Source organism: Saccoglossus kowalevskii, chromosome 19 (genome assembly GCF_978046115.1).
Source record: "Saccoglossus kowalevskii chromosome 19, keSacKowa6.1, whole genome shotgun sequence".
Classification (NCBI taxonomy): Eukaryota; Metazoa; Hemichordata; class Enteropneusta; family Harrimaniidae; genus Saccoglossus; species Saccoglossus kowalevskii.
In genome coordinates this window covers 4065846-4083259 of record NC_140659.1, presented here as the reverse complement: position 1 = coordinate 4083259, position 17414 = coordinate 4065846, and the positions used below count along the sequence as shown (strand labels likewise).

The window sequence follows — 17414 nt, the reverse complement described above, 5'->3', positions numbered from 1 at the left end:
ACCTTACAGTAGACCGAAACAAGAATCTGCTATTATTATCTGTTGAGTTTCTAGCCATAACCCTATCCTATAGAGGGCGCTAAACAGACTCAACTGGAAGAAACGACGTTACAAATCGGACAAATGCAGCTGCGTTGTACAGCCGAGGACAGAACATCGTGTTCATTGCATGTATACCACAAGTCCGGAGACAAGTGTGACACACAAATTATCAATACTGGATTATGTTTTGTTAATTAGCGCCATGTCTCATTTCATTGCTAACACTTTCTAATTCCCTGTGCTTTATCGGAAAATTATGTATGTAATAGGCATCGAGTGCGCAGTAACTGGTTGACAGGAACCAGACATCCGTTGGTTGGTTTCGTGCAACTCCCAATAAAAGCATGTATTTTATATCGAATTTTACAGCCTGCATTATTCATTGTAGGAAATAATATACATTGTACTATTATGTTGTGATAAAACGACTTGGTCACGCCTATCATATCTAAGAATATTATAATTCAAGTAATATTATTTTTTATTATTTCACACATCAATTATTAATAAATTGGCATTATTCATTACTTCATATGCTAAAGAATAGACACATGGTAACGACTATCATGCTAAAATCTCTTCTTGACGATGACCTCGTAGTCAGGCGCCCTAAGAACCAGAAAGCTGAATGCGCCATCAAGTGTCGGCAGAGGCTTTCCAGGAACTTTTGAAAATGAGAAACGTTGAAAAAGTGTGGCGAAAAGAAGAAATATCTCAGACTTGGCCAGTGATTCCCCCACGCATACTCGACGTCCCATCGAGAATGGAAAGAAGCTATCTTGTTTTGGTTTCAGTGAGCCATTTTCCGTAAGAAATCTCTCTGAAAGTGAATAGAACCGGTCAATGAAATAGACGTTCATACTTAAATCACGATAAGATTAACGAACGAACGAACTGTTTCAAACATACCTGGTTTAAACAGTTCAGGGTTCTCCCAGTACTTCTCATCCATGTGAGCAGCCCACACGTTGGTCATTAGCCAGGTACCCTTTGGAATATTATAACCATCTATAAGCGTAAATATGAGAATGGAATTATGATATCGACTACTTTCTCTACAGTGAAATCAATAGAAGGTTCGACAGCATCCTGCGTAACGAGGGTCACGCACCATCCTGCGGTTTTGCCTGTGAGAATGGTTCGATGGAAGTCTTTTTCGCAAATGGCCGCCGAGATCTCGTTGATAACGAGAGAGATACCATACTTGTTTTTGTCTCTCAAAGAGTGTTTCAGTCTCTCGTTAGCACCCACTGTCCATATGATCTGTGTAAACACGGTATTTGGAACAGTAAACGCGATGATAGAGTAGGATGAAGCAGTATTGGAGCGGGGTAGATCTTGTGGCGCTCTCGCGGTCAGCGAGAACATGACGGACATTTTTCTTAATGTTAATTGAATTCTATTGTAGTACCATGAACCCTTACCAATAGAAGAATCGACCATTGCTTTGTGAGGTACAGCCAATGGCTCAACTGCTCGTATTCTCATGATCTCGTGAATTACTGCATCGCAATATGGCATATGAGGTCGGTCTGATATCAGTGGCAAACGTTCCTGTCCAACAACATCGTCAATCTCACGAGCAACTTTGACTTGTACATCCGGGTAACAGACCAAGTATATCATAGAATAATCTAGTGTATGTGCAGTGGTATCAATGCCGGCTGTAAAGAACAGAAAGTTATTCTTTTAGTATTCGTATTAGTCAATGAAATAGAACAAATATGTCTATAAAGCAATCAGTCGTTCACATTGTTCTATTCTTCAATCAAACAATGCATAAATGTGAAAGGATTTTTTTTATATTTGCGATAAAACGTTTGCTAAAATAATATATCAAAATTATGTTTTCTAATTTTCAAAAGTCATATCCAATGACAATATTGACAGTGTTTTTATTAAATTGAAATAAATTCATGACAATAACACTGACCTATGAAGACGTCAGCGACAGTTTGAACTATACGAGCGTCTGTGAGATCGTAAGATCCGGTCGTATAATTTTGAGCATAAATAAGATGATCAAACAAATCATCTAAGTTGTCTGTAAACAAAATAGCGTAAATTTATTATGAATATCTTGAGAGTGAGGATCATGCGAAAGCGCATGTATTCAAATAAAGAGCACAAATACATACGTTATTTTTTTCCCCACCGTTTTTCTTGTACCATGGCCTACATGATATGTAATTTAATAACACAATCACAAGATTAAAGAAACATGCCAGTTTAGCAATTTTTCTAACTTATGTAATCAAATTGTTAATTGTTTATATAGTTGGGTTAATCAAAATAAGAAACCTTTATTAAATTTCTTTTTGTGCTCTTCAAGTTTCTTATACATAAAAGGCGGGAACGTTCTGGTGACCTTCTTGAATTCACTGGTAGCTTTAGTTGGAATGTAAGCACTCCAAGGAATGATATCAGCCACAAAACCACTGCCTGCGATCCTTGTCACATCATCCATAAATCTCATGACGTATTTAAACTCTGGGTCATCCAGAGAGTACCTGGGTAATGATGTAATTAGCATATGGTTTAATCTGGGTAGTACTAGGAAACTCTTAAAGATGAAATCAATTCTTCGACAACGGAACAATAAAAATACTGGCCACAAACATCTATAACATTTTTACCGTGAACAAGGTTTGAAAAATCCAGCTTTTACTTACTTTTGGCCATAACTAAATTGAGCAATGATGTTGTTGACCATTAAAAATATCAAAGACCTGGGCTTAACCACTTTGCCATCATTTTCTTCTAAGGCTTGTTGTAGCGGGGGAAAGGCGTCCTCAGCAACCATGTGTTCAATATGGCTATTTCCCGATAAATAAGCTCTTCAACAAAACAACAATTATAAAAGTGTAATTTATGGATGGTCCGATGTGGTATATAGCCAGCATGTATGTAGGTTTAGTATCGGGGAAGGTATGGTTCAGTTTATATTAATATTAATATAATTATACCATACCTTACCCCGATACTAAACCTAAGCTTCGGAAACATTCCTATGTTCAGTCACGGGATATTCAACTCTAGTTTAATTAAACTTAATGAAAGTGCAATTCTCCATTGTATTGCATTGTAATTGAGTTTAATTAAAATCCAATTAAAACGCAACCATATATAGGAACGCGTTTTAATCGAGTTCATATCGCAACTATATTAAAAGTTAATTCAACTATATTAAAAGTTAATTCAACTATACTAAAAGTTAATCCAATGAAGTCCTCGGAATATATAGCAATACAAGTATGTGTGTGTGTGTGTGTGTGTGTGTGTGTGTGTGTGTGTGTGTGTGTGTGTGTGTGTGTGTGTGTGTGTGTACTTGGATTACTATATGTTGCGAGGACTTTGCATGGTCAAACGACCTTTATTGCGAGGACCTAGGGAGACTTCCGAGGACGTTTTGACTGTCCTCGGAAAAACACCCTTTAAAAACGAAAGAAATTTGATAAAATACCCTTTGGCGTTCTTCTGACAGGGGTCCTCGGTAGGTACAGAAACATTGATGTGTGTGGTTAAAATCCGCACATTTTCATTGGAGGTGTTTTGTGGCTCACAGCGCCACCAAATTAGCATATCCACACACCTTAGGCATACACACTGTACGTGTGTGAACGCGGAATTAACTGCGCTAATTAGGTGGGAGCGCCACCAACCAAAGTTTTTTGGTGAATACACACACTATTTTGAAAAGGCTTTTAGACTGATTTTTTAGCTTTGTTGTAAGAATAATTTACGTTTATTCATGTTTAATAATTTCAAAGCCCCCAATCATTCATAAATTCGACACTGAAACAACTCCATTGCTGAAAAAAAACTTATTACAGAAAAATAAATCTATGGTGTAACCTTATTTCAGTGACGTCCGAGGATTGAAAGCTGCTCACAGCCTGTGAACGCATACAGCAGGTTATCGAGCTGGACACCCCCGGATTGACCTACATAACGTTAATTTGGCAATTTGATGTATGCCAGCTTCAAATACAGTCAGATAACGAACATATGTTAATTTACATAACAGTCCTAAAAAGTACAAATCATTTGAAAATGAAACTTGTATGATAAATCTGGTTGTTACATTTGACATGCCCTGATTTCGTCATAGTGAACGCCCCATAATGCATTGCGATTGAAAAACTAACATGGCCGCCTTCGTGATACAGAATAGTTTGAATTTGTGGCATTTAGTGTCTCGTTCATTGTTATTCAGGAATTTTAAACATATTAACCATCCCCTGGCTTATATTTGCTAATAAACGAGTAAGTACATTTCTGCAGGTCTTCACAAATGTTCACCAAATCGAATAAACATTAAACTGGTTTTGTACTGAGTCACACGCTGCAAGCGAGCCACTGTCTTGTTAATGACTACCACACGGTTAGGTTTTGTTGATCCAAATAAACTTTCAATTCATGTATTCGAAAGAATTTTATATTAATAGTTAAACATTGAATATATAATTTGTTGTTGTGATATTAAATAATCTAAATATAAAAATAAACTTAAGCCGAAACCTTTTTTTATATAACCATGGCGATTCATGACGTACGTGATAACTTAATGCGAGTAATATTAGCGGTATAACTTCCATTTGTGATAGTCACGCCATTAAGTGTTGTGTGTTTTTCTCCACAGTGTTAGACATGATTTTACTTAATCACGATGATACTATTACTCTATGATTGCTTTTATTTTATTTTGTTTTGTTTGAAACCTTACTTCTGTAATTTCCAAAGTCAGTGTTGTGTCAATAGATATTACTAGTTTTATAAAATAAAATTTTAAAAAAACTCTGGTAGTCTGGTTGGGCTACTAATTTCCAAAAAAAATATAGCCCCAGGACAAGATATTCTAGTGTGTGTGCCTTGGGGGTACTGTAAGTTGTGCTCTGATAAGTCTATTTTTACTGAATAAATAATATGACTGTCTGACTTTCTTGCTGTGCACTGTGAGACTGTGTACTGTTTATTTGAGTGTGACCTACCAGATATCTGGTAAATGTGCCCTTGATAAGTTATACCTATACTGGTTTATTTCAAGAGTATCTTGTATTGTCATTTCATTCTGACATCAGCAAATCATTTGAACAAATGTTAATCATTTGTTAACACACAGGATTACAGCATAATAAAGATTATTTGCAGAGCACAAACAGAAGCTAATGCTGCAAATATGTCTGTCCGTCCATCTTCCTTCCGTTTGTGTTTCAAATCTTGTTCCACTGATCTCAAGAACCACTGGCTAGATTGAAATTAAACTTGGCACAGGGTTACTATATTCTGCTTGAACCAATGCATATACTGGATTACATTTACAAACCTATGCATGGTTTAGATAATTAGCATAATAATTGTCTAAGCATTTGTATCTTTGCATTTGTTTGCACACATTCATTGAAACTTGGTTCATGATTGCTGAGTGTGTAGATCAACATATAATAACAGCTTCTAATTAGTATGTGTAAATTAATTAGCTAATTTTATACTAATTAAATATTTCAGCTTGTTTATTCCTCACCATAACATGTGTAAGTTGATTGCCTGATAATAGTTTTGTAATTAATCCATCTATACTAATACATTTTTTTATCACGTTTTGTTTGTAATGTAACATTTTCCGTCAGTGCATTAAAACTTAGTACATGCACAGTGTTTGTATAGATTAATATCTAATAATTAATATGTGCAAATGAATTAGCTAATTTGCATACGAATTTCAGTATCATAGTAAACGCTTTTTCCAACAAATTGAAACTTAGATAATTAGCTTAGCAGCTTATTAATTAACTGTGTTCAGTCTGTTTATTCTGTATTATATTAATAATTAATAAATTTGTCTAAATATTGGGACTATTTGTCCTCACAATGGTAGTGTGTTTGTTAGTCCTCGGTACATGCTGATTCTCTACTTGCAATCCACACACATGATGTATTACAACAAACTGGCTTTTTTCCAAATATTGGGACTATTTGTCCTCACAATGGTAGTGTGTTTGTTAGTCTCCGGAACATGCTGATTCTCTACTTGCAATCCACACACATGATATATCACAACAAACTGGCTTTCTTCCAAATATTGGGACTATTTGTCCTCGCAATGGTAGTGTGTGTGTTAGTCCCTGGAACATGCTGATTCTCTACTTGCAATCCACACACGTGATGTATTACAACAAACTGTTTTTTTTTCTCCAAAAATTGGAACTATTTGTCCTCGCAATGGTAGTGTGTTTGTTAGTCCCCGGAACATGCTAATTCTCTACTTGCAATCCACACACATGATGTATTACAACAAACTGGCTTTTTTCCAAATATTGGGACTATTTGTCCTCGCAATGGTAGTGTGTTTGTTAGTCCCCGGAACATGCTAATTCTCTACTTGCAATCCACACACGTGATGTATTACAACAAACTGTTTTTTTTTTAATATTGGAACTATTTGTCCTCGCAATGGTAGTGTGTTTGTTAGTCCCCAGAACATGCTGATTCTCTACTTGCAATCCACACACGTGATGTATTACAACAAACTGTTTTTTTTTCTAAATATTGGAACTATTTGTCCTCGCAATGGTAGTGTGTTTGTTAGTCACCGGAACATGTTAATTCTCTACTTGCAATCCACACACATGATGTATTACAACAAACTAGCTTTTTTCCAAATATTGGGACTATTTGTCCTCGCAATGGTAGTGTGTTTGTTAGTCCCCGGAACATGCTGATTCTTTACTTGCAATCCACACACATGATGTATCACAACAAACTGGCTTTTTTCCAAATATTGGGACTATTTGTCCTCGCAATGGTAGTGTGTTTGGTAGTCCCCGGAACATGCTAATTCTCTACTTGCAATCCACACACGTGATGTATTACAACAAACTGGTTTTTTTTCCAAAAATTGGAACTATTTGTCCTCGCAATGGTAGTGTGTTTGTTAGTCCCCGGAACATGCTAATTCTCTACTTGCAATCCACACACATGATGTATTACAACAAACTGGCTTTTTTCCAAATATTGGGACTATTTGTCCTCGCAATGGTAGTGTGTTTGTTAGTCCCCGGAACATGCTGATTCTCTACTTGCAATCCACACACATGATGTATCACAACAAACTGGCTTTTTTCCAAATATTGGGACTATTTGTCCTCGCAATGGTAGTGTGTTTGGTAGTCCCCGGAACATGCTAATTCTCTACTTGCAATCCACACACGTGATGTATTACAACAAACTGTTTTTTTTTCCAAAAATTGGAACTATTTGTCCTCGCAATGGTAGTGTGTTTGTTAGTCCCCGGAACATGCTAATTCTCTACTTGCAATCCACACACATGATGTATTACAACAAACTGGCTTTTTTCCAAATATTGGGACTATTTGTCCTCGCAATGGTAGTGTGTTTGTTAGTCCCCGGAACATGCTGATTCTCTACTTGCAATCCACACACATGATGTATCACAACAAACTGGCTTTTTTCCAAATATTGGGACTATTTGTCCTCGCAATGGTAGTGTGTTTGGTAGTCCCCGGAACATGCTAATTCTCTACTTGCAATCCACACACGTGATGTATTACAACAAACTGTTTTTTTTTCCAAAAATTGGAACTATTTGTCCTCGCAATGGTAGTGTGTTTGTTAGTCCCCGGAACATGCTAATTCTCTACTTGCAATCCACACACATGATGTATTACAACAAACTGGCTTTTTTCCAAATATTGGGACTATTTGTCCTCGCAATGGTAGTGTGTTTGTTAGTCCCCGGAACATGCTAATTCTCTACTTGCAATCCACACACATGATGTATTACAACAAACTGGCTTTTTTCCAAATATTGGGACTATTTGTCTGCGCAATGGTAGTGTGTTTGGTAGTCCCCGGAACATGCTGATTCTCTACTTGCAATCCACACACGTGATGTATTACAACAAACTGTTTTTTTTTCAAATATTGGAACTATTTGTCCTCGCAATGGTAGTGTGTTTGTTAGTCCCCGGAACATGCTAATTCTCTACTTGTAATCCACACACATGATGTATTACAACAAACTGGCTTTTTTCCAAATATTGGGACTATTTGTCCTCGCAATGGTAGTGTGTTTGGTAGTCCCCGGAACATGCTAATTCTCTACTTGCAATCCACACACATGATGTATTACAACAAACTGGTTTTTTTCCAAATATTGGGACTATTTGTCCTCCTCGCAATGGTAGTGTGTTTGTTAGTCCCCGGAACATGCTGATTCTCTACTTGCAATCCACACACATGATGTATTACAACAACCTGGCTTTTTTTTCAAATATTGGGACTATTTGTCCTCGCAATGGTAGTGTGTTTGGTAGTCCCCGGAACATGCTAATTCTCTACTTGCAATCCACACACATGATGTATTACAACAAACTGGCTTTTTTCCAAATATTGGGACTATTTGTCCTCCTCGCAATGGTAGTGTGTTTGTTAGTCCCCGGAACATGCTGATTCTCTACTTGCAATCCACACACATGATGTATTACAACAACCTGGCTTTTTTTTCAAATATTGGGACTATTTGTCCTCGCAATGGTAGTGTGTTTGTTAGTCCCCGGAACATGCTGATTCTCTACTTGCAATCCACACACATGATGTATCACAACAAACTGGCTTTTTTCCAAATATTGTGACTATTTGTCCTCGCAATGGTAGTGTGTTTGGTAGTCCCCGGAACATGCTAATTCTCTACTTGCAATCCACACACGTGATGTATTACAACAAACTGTTTTTTTTTCCAAAAATTGGAACTATTTGTCCTCGCAATGGTAGTGTGTTTGTTAGTCCCCGGAACATGCTAATTCTCTACTTGCAATCCACACACATGATGTATTACAACAAACTGGCTTTTTTCCAAATATTGGGACTATTTGTCCTCGCAATGGTAGTGTGTTTGTTAGTCCCCGGAACATGCTGATTCTCTACTTGCAATCCACACACATGATGTATCACAACAAACTGGCTTTTTTCCAAATATTGGGACTATTTGTCCTCGCAATGGTAGTGTGTTTGGTAGTCCCCGGAACATGCTAATTCTCTACTTGCAATCCACACACGTGATGTATTACAACAAACTGGTTTTTTTTTCCAAAAATTGGAACTATTTGTCCTCGCAATGGTAGTGTGTTTGTTAGTCCCCGGAACATGCTAATTCTCTACTTGCAATCCACACACATGATGTATTACAACAAACTGGCTTTTTTCCAAATATTGGGACTATTTGTCCTCGCAATGGTAGTGTGTTTGTTAGTCCCCGGAACATGCTAATTCTCTACTTGCAATCCACACACATGATGTATTACAACAAACTGGCTTTTTTCCAAATATTGGAACTATTTGTCTGCGCAATGGTAGTGTGTTTGTTAGTCCCCGGAACATGCTGATTCTCTACTTGCAATCCACACACGTGATGTATTACAACAAACTGGCTTTTTTTTCAAATATTGGAACTATTTGTCCTCGCAATGGTAGTGTGTTTGTTAGTCCCCGGAACATGCTAATTCTCTACTTGTAATCCACACACATGATGTATTACAACAAACTGGCTTTTTTCCAAATATTGGGACTATTTGTCCTCGCAATGGTAGTGTGTTTGGTAGTCCCCGGAACATGCTAATTCTCTACTTGCAATCCACACACATGATGTATTACAACAAACTGGCTTTTTTCCAAATATTGGGACTATTTGTCCTCCTCGCAATGGTAGTGTGTTTGTTAGTCCCCGGAACATGCTGATTCTCTACTTGCAATCCACACACATGATGTATTACAACAACCTGGCTTTTTTTTCAAATATTGGGACTATTTGTCCTCGCAATGGTAGTGTGTTTGTTTGTCCCCGGAACATGCTAATTCTCTACTTGCAATCCACAAACATGATGTATTACAACAAACTGGCTTTTTTTCCAAATATTGGGACTATTTGTCCTCGCAATGGTAGTGTGTTTGTTAGTCCCCGGAACATGCTGATTCTCTACTTGCAATCCACACACATGATGTATTACAACAAACTGGCTTTTTTTTCAAATATTGGGATTATTTGTCCTCGCAATGGTAGTGTGTTTGTTTGTCCCCGGAACATGCTAATTCTCTACTTGCAATCCACAAACATGATGTATTACAACAAACTGGCTTTTTTTCCAAATATTGGGACTATTTGTCCTCACAATGGTAGTGTGTTTGTTAGTCCCCGAAACATGCTGATTCTCTACTTGCAATCCACACACGTGATGTATTACAACAAACTGTTTTGTTTTTTTTCCAAATATTGGGACTATTTGTCCTCACAATGGTAGTGTGATTTTTATTCCCCGGAACATGTTGATTCTCTACTTGCAATCCACACAAATGATGTATTACAACAAACTGGCTTTTTTCCAATTATTGGGACTATTTGTCCTCGCAATGGTAGTGTGTTTGTTAGTCCCCGGAACATGCTAATTCTCTACTTGCAATCCACACACATGATGTATTACAACAAACTGTTTTTTTTTCCAAATATTGGGACTATTTGTCCTCGCAATGGTAGTGTGTTTGTTAGTCCCCGGAACATGCTGATTCTCTACTTGCAATCCACACACATGATGTATTACAACAGACTGGCTTTTTTCCAAATAATGGGACTATTTGTCCTCGCAATGGTAGTGTGTTTGTTAGTCCCCGGAACATGCTGATTCTCTACTTGCAATCCACACACGTGATGTATTACAACAAACTGTTTTTTTTCCAAATATTGGGACTATTTGTCCTCGCAATGGTAGTGTGTTTGTTAGTCCCCGGAACATGCTGATTCTCTACTTGCAATCCACACACGTGATGTATTACAACAAACTGTTTTTTTCCAAATATTAGGACTATTTGTCCTCACAATGGTAGTGTGTTTGTTAGTCCCCGGAACATGCTGAATCTCTACTTGCAATCGACACACGTGATGTATTACAACAAACTGTTTTTTTGTCAAAATATTGGGACTATTGGGACTATTTGTCCCCCAATGGTAGTGTGTTTGTTAGTCCCCGGAACATGCTGATTTCCTACTTACAATCCACACACATGATGCAAAACTAACAGCAAACGGGCGTTTATCCAAATATCCCAGAGTAAAAGAAAATATCATAAGCTACAATGAAAATTTATATGCGCAGATATACCTACATCTGGAAAGTACCAATGAATGTGCAAATTAGTACTTTTATATTAATTGAGAGGTACAAAATTGCACTTTTGAATGAATTGAGATGCGCTATTGCACACTATCTGATCGTCTGGGAACATGAAACTTCAATATAGTATTTCCTGCAGGATGCGACTGACCACAATATACACATTTGCATTCTCCAGAGTTCATTATTGCGTGAATTTGCACCATATGGTTTTCTCAACAGTCCGAACTCAAGCACATCATTACAAATCTCGTACATACATCATGTCGTACATATGAACATTTATTCATTGGTGATCTAAGTCAAGAATGTCGAATGGCAGCCAATTTAATATTAAAAAATCATTAAAATTAACCATCACTGCCATTCTGGTACCGTTTCTCAGTTGTGAATAGTTGGATATATCTTTAACCTGTGCTGACAAGTCATGTGTGAACTTCATATATACGGCATTCATCATATTGAGTTGCGATATGATTTAAGATGTCAGAATAGTGGCCATAGTATGTTGATAATTCATATAAATCAAGAATTTCTGCCATGTGTGACCATATCTTGGTCATGTTTGATTTAGTTCAAATTTAGCACATATATTAGACATTATAATTCAGGTTATTCATTACCTCAGGCTCATTTCAGACTGGTGGTCATTTTGTTTTAACGAATGCTGCTATGTTGTAATATCTCTGACTTTCCCAAACCATTTATGTTGAACTTTATATATACATAATGTCACACATGTGCATATGTGTTCATTTGATGAGATATGTATACGGTCGGGTGGTAGCCGAATTTTGAATTCCGTTCAAAAAACATATATGTATGTACGTTGAACATTATGGGACCATTCCTTATCTATGACATACTCTGAACTTTCAAACTTTTAACTACGAGGACTATGTGATGCGATCATTTGTTAATATATTATACCAGCATTTCAAATGAATACGTCTGATTAACACTTTACTGGAATTAGAAAAAAGGCTACTATTTTTTGCAAAGTACATAGCGTGTAATGAAGAACATTCATGGGTATTTCGGGCTCACAAGAGAAGCATGAGAACATATTCTTCCAGAATTACGCAGACGCCACCAAGCAAATGACTGCCGTTGCAGTGGTCGCTCGTGGACCCGAAGAATTAGGCGATCTCCGAAACGCAAACGGGCGAAAGCGCTGGCCGCCGCCCGTGATTTTTCTTAAAAGACGATTTTATATCCACATTATCTTTTAACAAGAAACTATTTGAACTTGTAACGCCGAAAAACAGGAGCTAGTTTTCAATGAATTTACAATCGATGCATGCTAGTTCTAGGACTGGGTATCATTACATTGATTCATGGTTGCAAATATAGCATTTCAGATGATTTATGCGTCTCAGAACTACCTTCGAAATAAAGTGAGTATACTATAAAACAGTCACTTTTAAGGCGAGTATCCCACTTGATTCTGACCAGAGCAATCCGTACTAAATTTTAGTTACGTTTTACATTTGATAACAAGATTGTGTGTGTCACAGCTAGTGAATACTTATACTTTGTCTATGAAACGGGTGAGATTCCCACTACTGAACGGAATACTAATTGAAGTTATATGTGTTATGTATCACACCATGATGCGTCGTATTATTATAGGGTGACAACATTCACATAACCGCTTTAGTTCTCATTTCATTTTGAAAATGAAATATCATTCTGTTCTGGATCTGGATAGTGTGAAATCACATTATACTGAACACTTGAGAATGCAAATTTGCATTTTGTGGCGGCTCAATAAACTTTTTGAGATCGTAACTTTGTCCAAAAAAATTGGACAATGAAGTGTTCTGTTAAATCCAGTATGTAGATGAAAGCAAGAATGGGTCTTGGACAAATTTAAGCAAACGCCGGAGTGTCACTGTAAAGTCCATACACTTTATTTGTAATCAACTTAGAGCATGTATTGTGCCCGGGCTGTGCGTATCATTGCGAATACTGTCTCAGCAATGTTCTGGGCTTAAGCACAGTCCCCATGACAGGGGGACTGTGGCTTGGGGAATCGGGGTTCGACGTGATTGGTGCATAGTAGTATTTGTGGTTATATTTGAATGTCATCTCGTGGTTATTACATTATTATTGCTCCAGTTTACAGTAAAACGTCCCGCGTTATTGACTTATTATTTGTTAGTAGTTGAAGGTGTGTAGCTGTAATACCTATTCCTTTTTTTGTAAATCGGCGGTCTATATATTACCTATTCAAATACATTTCTTACCGATATACCCACATTTGCCCCAGCACTTTATATACCTACCGACCACATCAACACACCCTCGACCTTTTATTTATTACATATTCAGAAATTGCCCTGAGCAAATTTATATTCCAATGAACTGACATTTACCACGGCTGCAACTAGTTACATCATTCCGGCATATACACGAATCATGTTGCAAGCTAATGCTGGGTTCGGAGGAGTTGGATTTGTTGCGAGCAAGCCTTACAGTGCAGTAAAATGCTGGTAAAGGTGTTGATTTTCATATTTGAGGTGAACATCCCGGGTCCCCGTTGAAGCACTACTTTGAGCAATACCATTCACAAGAATTACAGATTACTGTCGACAGAGTCTCACTTTGAACCAGCTTTCAGACGAGGTTTTGAATCGACCTGTCGCTTATTTGCTACACTGGTAGTATTCATGGGAGAGGCTGTTTTTTCCTAATCTGGCCAAGTATGATATAAAGTTGTGTTTTGTATCACTACAATTTTCTATGCTGCTTTTGGCTGATACTACTTCTATCTCGCCTGCAACGGGTATGATGTCCACGACAAAGTCTGACTGACGATCATCGATGCGGCAGATCTCAATTAGGGTACCGGCTCTGCCGAGTGACCCCCGGACCCTGTACAGACTGTTCCCGGTACACGCGTGTGGTCCATTACCTCTAAGCTACAATTAAAAGTACTTTATTATCCTAACTACCATTTTGTACCGAATGCAGCGCGAATGTTTCTTAGATGCGTTTTCTGTTTGCGTTTGGATAGTGGCGCTTTTCTCTGCAAACTGTATCATCGTTTCAGTTGGCGGATTAAAAGACTTTGGTTTCAGGGTAGGTATTGTCCATTTAACTTTCTGAAATTATTCTAGAACATGGTGTGGTTGCTACAGAAATATCTTAGTCTCATGCCCGGTTCTGTTAGATATTCTTGTTGAAAAAGCATACATTTCCCTCGTCCTGGCAAAAACAGGGTCGCCGAACCACGAATAAGGGATCATGATTTTTTGTTTAATGTCACAATATACAATGCACGTGCTAGTAGCTTATGATGCGAGTGATCCCGACTAGAAATGCAGTTATCACAACGTTACACATTTACCCGTCTTTCCCTGATGTCTGATTTGAGCACAGGGTTCGAAATTAACAGAAGCGTATCACAGGAGGCAAATGATGTTGCTTTGCCGCCCTTCAAAATGTTTAAATATTCCTTAACTCTGTACCAGTGGCGGCAACACGCGCGGGGGGGGGGTGCCCTCGTCGCCTCTCCAAAATCAAGCTGAAACCCTTTATGTCAGCAAATTTTGCCCCTCAAAATACAGGATATAGCGTTTCAGAGTGTCTAGATTTCAAACTTTTAAAGGGGAAGCATGCCCCAGACTCCCTAATAAGGTCGCGTTTTCGGCGCGAGGCTAGTGATCAGATCTCGCCCCTCCATGTAAAATTCCGTGCCGCCGCCTTATACGCATGCTGCAATACGAAAAAATCCGTTTTATGAGTGGTTTTCAAACAGAAAGTCATGTCTGCCTACAAAAAAAAATGAAAAAAAAAGAGTATATTTGGTTTTCAATCGCAATGTCTTAATTCTTATGTGAATCTCCTAGGTGAATTCCCGATATGAATTAGTATCCAATCATACGTTCCGCCCTCCTTCGCAAATAGAGGTTTTACTTTTGATTAGTATGAACATGCAGTGGAATGGCTTATTTATTGAAAATGTTTGCATGCATTTAGCGTTTTTTTTTTCAAAAACCACTATTGAGCATAGGTACTCCAATTCGAGTGCCTCCCCTGTTTTGTATTTACAAATAAAATGTTAAGCATGACAAAAATTATGCGTTTGGTAAAGTGTTGCTGGACGTTGATTAACATTTTTGTGGCGCTGTATTTTTTTTAATCGAGGACGCGCATGCGCATAGTTGTTAAGTTTTTAAAATGGCGGTGTCGAGCGCGAGTTGTAAACTGGTTGCTGGTAGACTAAGAAGTCGTTGTCAGACGGATCAAGGCCGAATTACCCGTTTTAATGTGGCCGAAGAGTATATTCAAAAAGGAATAGACCAGCCTGGGTTTTACAAACACATGGTTTTGTGGAAAGGTGATTATATTCAAATTGTCTTCTCGTGTGATTTGTGGCGCGGTAACTACAGTGTGGTTTCAGCAGTGTCGCTTTATTACTTGAATTGATCATTTTCAGATTTGCGGGCATGGACATCATCATTTGTAGGTCAACAATAATCTAGCTTTGTGAAAGTATTTCGGTGCCATCCATGCTTATAAAGCAATCAACTTTTCAGATAAAACATTGACGCCACTGAAAAGTGGTGGCATGTGAAATCTTGGGTAGCCACGCCCACACGTTGCATTGCAAGTTGGCAGCAAGTTTACTAATACTCCGGTGTTGTACCGACTTCGCGTTTAATTGAGAACACTCATATAATATAATATTGGTCGCTGAACAATTGAACATGCAATTCAATTGCCTTACTGGAAATATAAAAGCTGTCGAAATCCAATGTGATGATGTATTTTGACTGTTTTATTTTCAGGAAGAGGTGTATTTGCTGCAAAGAATTTTACAAAAGGTGATTTCCTTTTAGAATATCATGGTGAGCTATTAACTGGAAGGGAGGGTGAAAGACGTGAAGACAGCAAGGAAAGTGTATTTCGTTACTTTTTCAAGCATAAAGGAAAAAGCTATTGGTTAGTATTTTCTATTAATATTTTGGCACGTTTGACATTTTATTTTTTGACTAAGGTTTCCATCCATTTGTTGAAATTACTACCCAGAATGCTTTTTGCCTATCCCCCGCCGTTGCAATAGCATTTGTAATTCATGCATAGAAAATTCATAGAGATGACCCATAACTGTTCACATCATTTTGTCTATCAGTCTCAAGTTTCCTTGCATCTTAGACTGGTATTTGTAGTGACAAGTGATGCAAAATTTGATAATTTTTGTTTGTTTTGGTATACCTTAATTTGCTACATATAAAATTTTCAGGAAAATAAATATTTTTCTGGAAAATTTACCAATTGCAGCTTCCTCGGGTTGGAGCTTGAGCATGATAGCAGATTTCTGAGTATATCTATAAGTCAATATACATTATGAATGGTAATTTAATCTGACAGCACTTTACATAATAAATACTGTTGGTTACTAGTATAAAGAATTAGTATTAACTTCAGAGTAAGATGTACATTTGTAGAGCTATGTAATTTGTTTTTAACAATGGGCAATACTGTTTGTTTCTACCTGAGTATTGTTGTCTATAAATAGTAAAATTGATGAAAGTTCCAATATATTTTTAAAACCATTCATGATCGCTCAAGAACATTATTACCCTTATTATTACCATTATTACCAGGTATATTATTATTATTATCTTTTGTATTAACTCTAGGGAATGTAAATATTTTTTTCAAATTTTGCTACTGACCCCATGTTTTATTTTTCATATGACCATGTCCATTTTGTTTTAGAATGTTATTAATCATAATCATGTATGTAAAGCTGACTACAAGAATAAGTTTGTAAAGCACTATATAGGCTTGAAAGGTTATATAAACTCAAACTTGGTTAAAACTTGTTTTTTAGTGTCGATGCAACTGATGAACCTTCAAAAGGTCCTAAATATGGACGATTGGTTAATCATGAAAGAAAGCACCCAAATTCAAGAATGCAAGTAATAGAACTAAGGAGTCGCCCATACCTAGCATTGTTTGCAATCAAAGACATTGACGTTGATGAAGAGATTCTTTATAATTATGGACCAACTAGATTACCTTGGGAAGTTAAGGTAAATATCTATACTCTTACTGGAATTAGCTGGATGTCTGAAATACTGGCAGCCACTTTTTTGCTGTAAAAGGCGTTGCAGTGGTACGTACAGTGGTACTTACACTTAACTACTGTTGAGATATAGTTACACAATCATATAT

General features: G+C 37.3%; 1 protein-coding gene across 1 annotated transcript in view; it reads right to left on the bottom strand.

Moving 5' to 3' along the window:
* Positions 1-505: 505 nt before the first annotated feature.
* The window catches only part of LOC100371680 (steroid 17-alpha-hydroxylase/17,20 lyase-like), a 38597-nt gene continuing 21688 nt past the window's right edge, over positions 506-17414 (bottom strand). The window contains exons 4-9 of the mRNA XM_085494062.1: positions 2715-2879; positions 2344-2552; positions 1976-2086; positions 1467-1706; positions 952-1050; positions 506-862 (exon numbers count right to left, since the gene is read on the bottom strand). Of these exons, the coding sequence (XP_085350188.1) occupies positions 612-862; positions 952-1050; positions 1467-1706; positions 1976-2086; positions 2344-2552; positions 2715-2879 (1075 nt within the window). The 3' untranslated portion in view covers positions 506-611. The remainder of the gene's footprint in view (positions 863-951; positions 1051-1466; positions 1707-1975; positions 2087-2343; positions 2553-2714; positions 2880-17414) is intronic.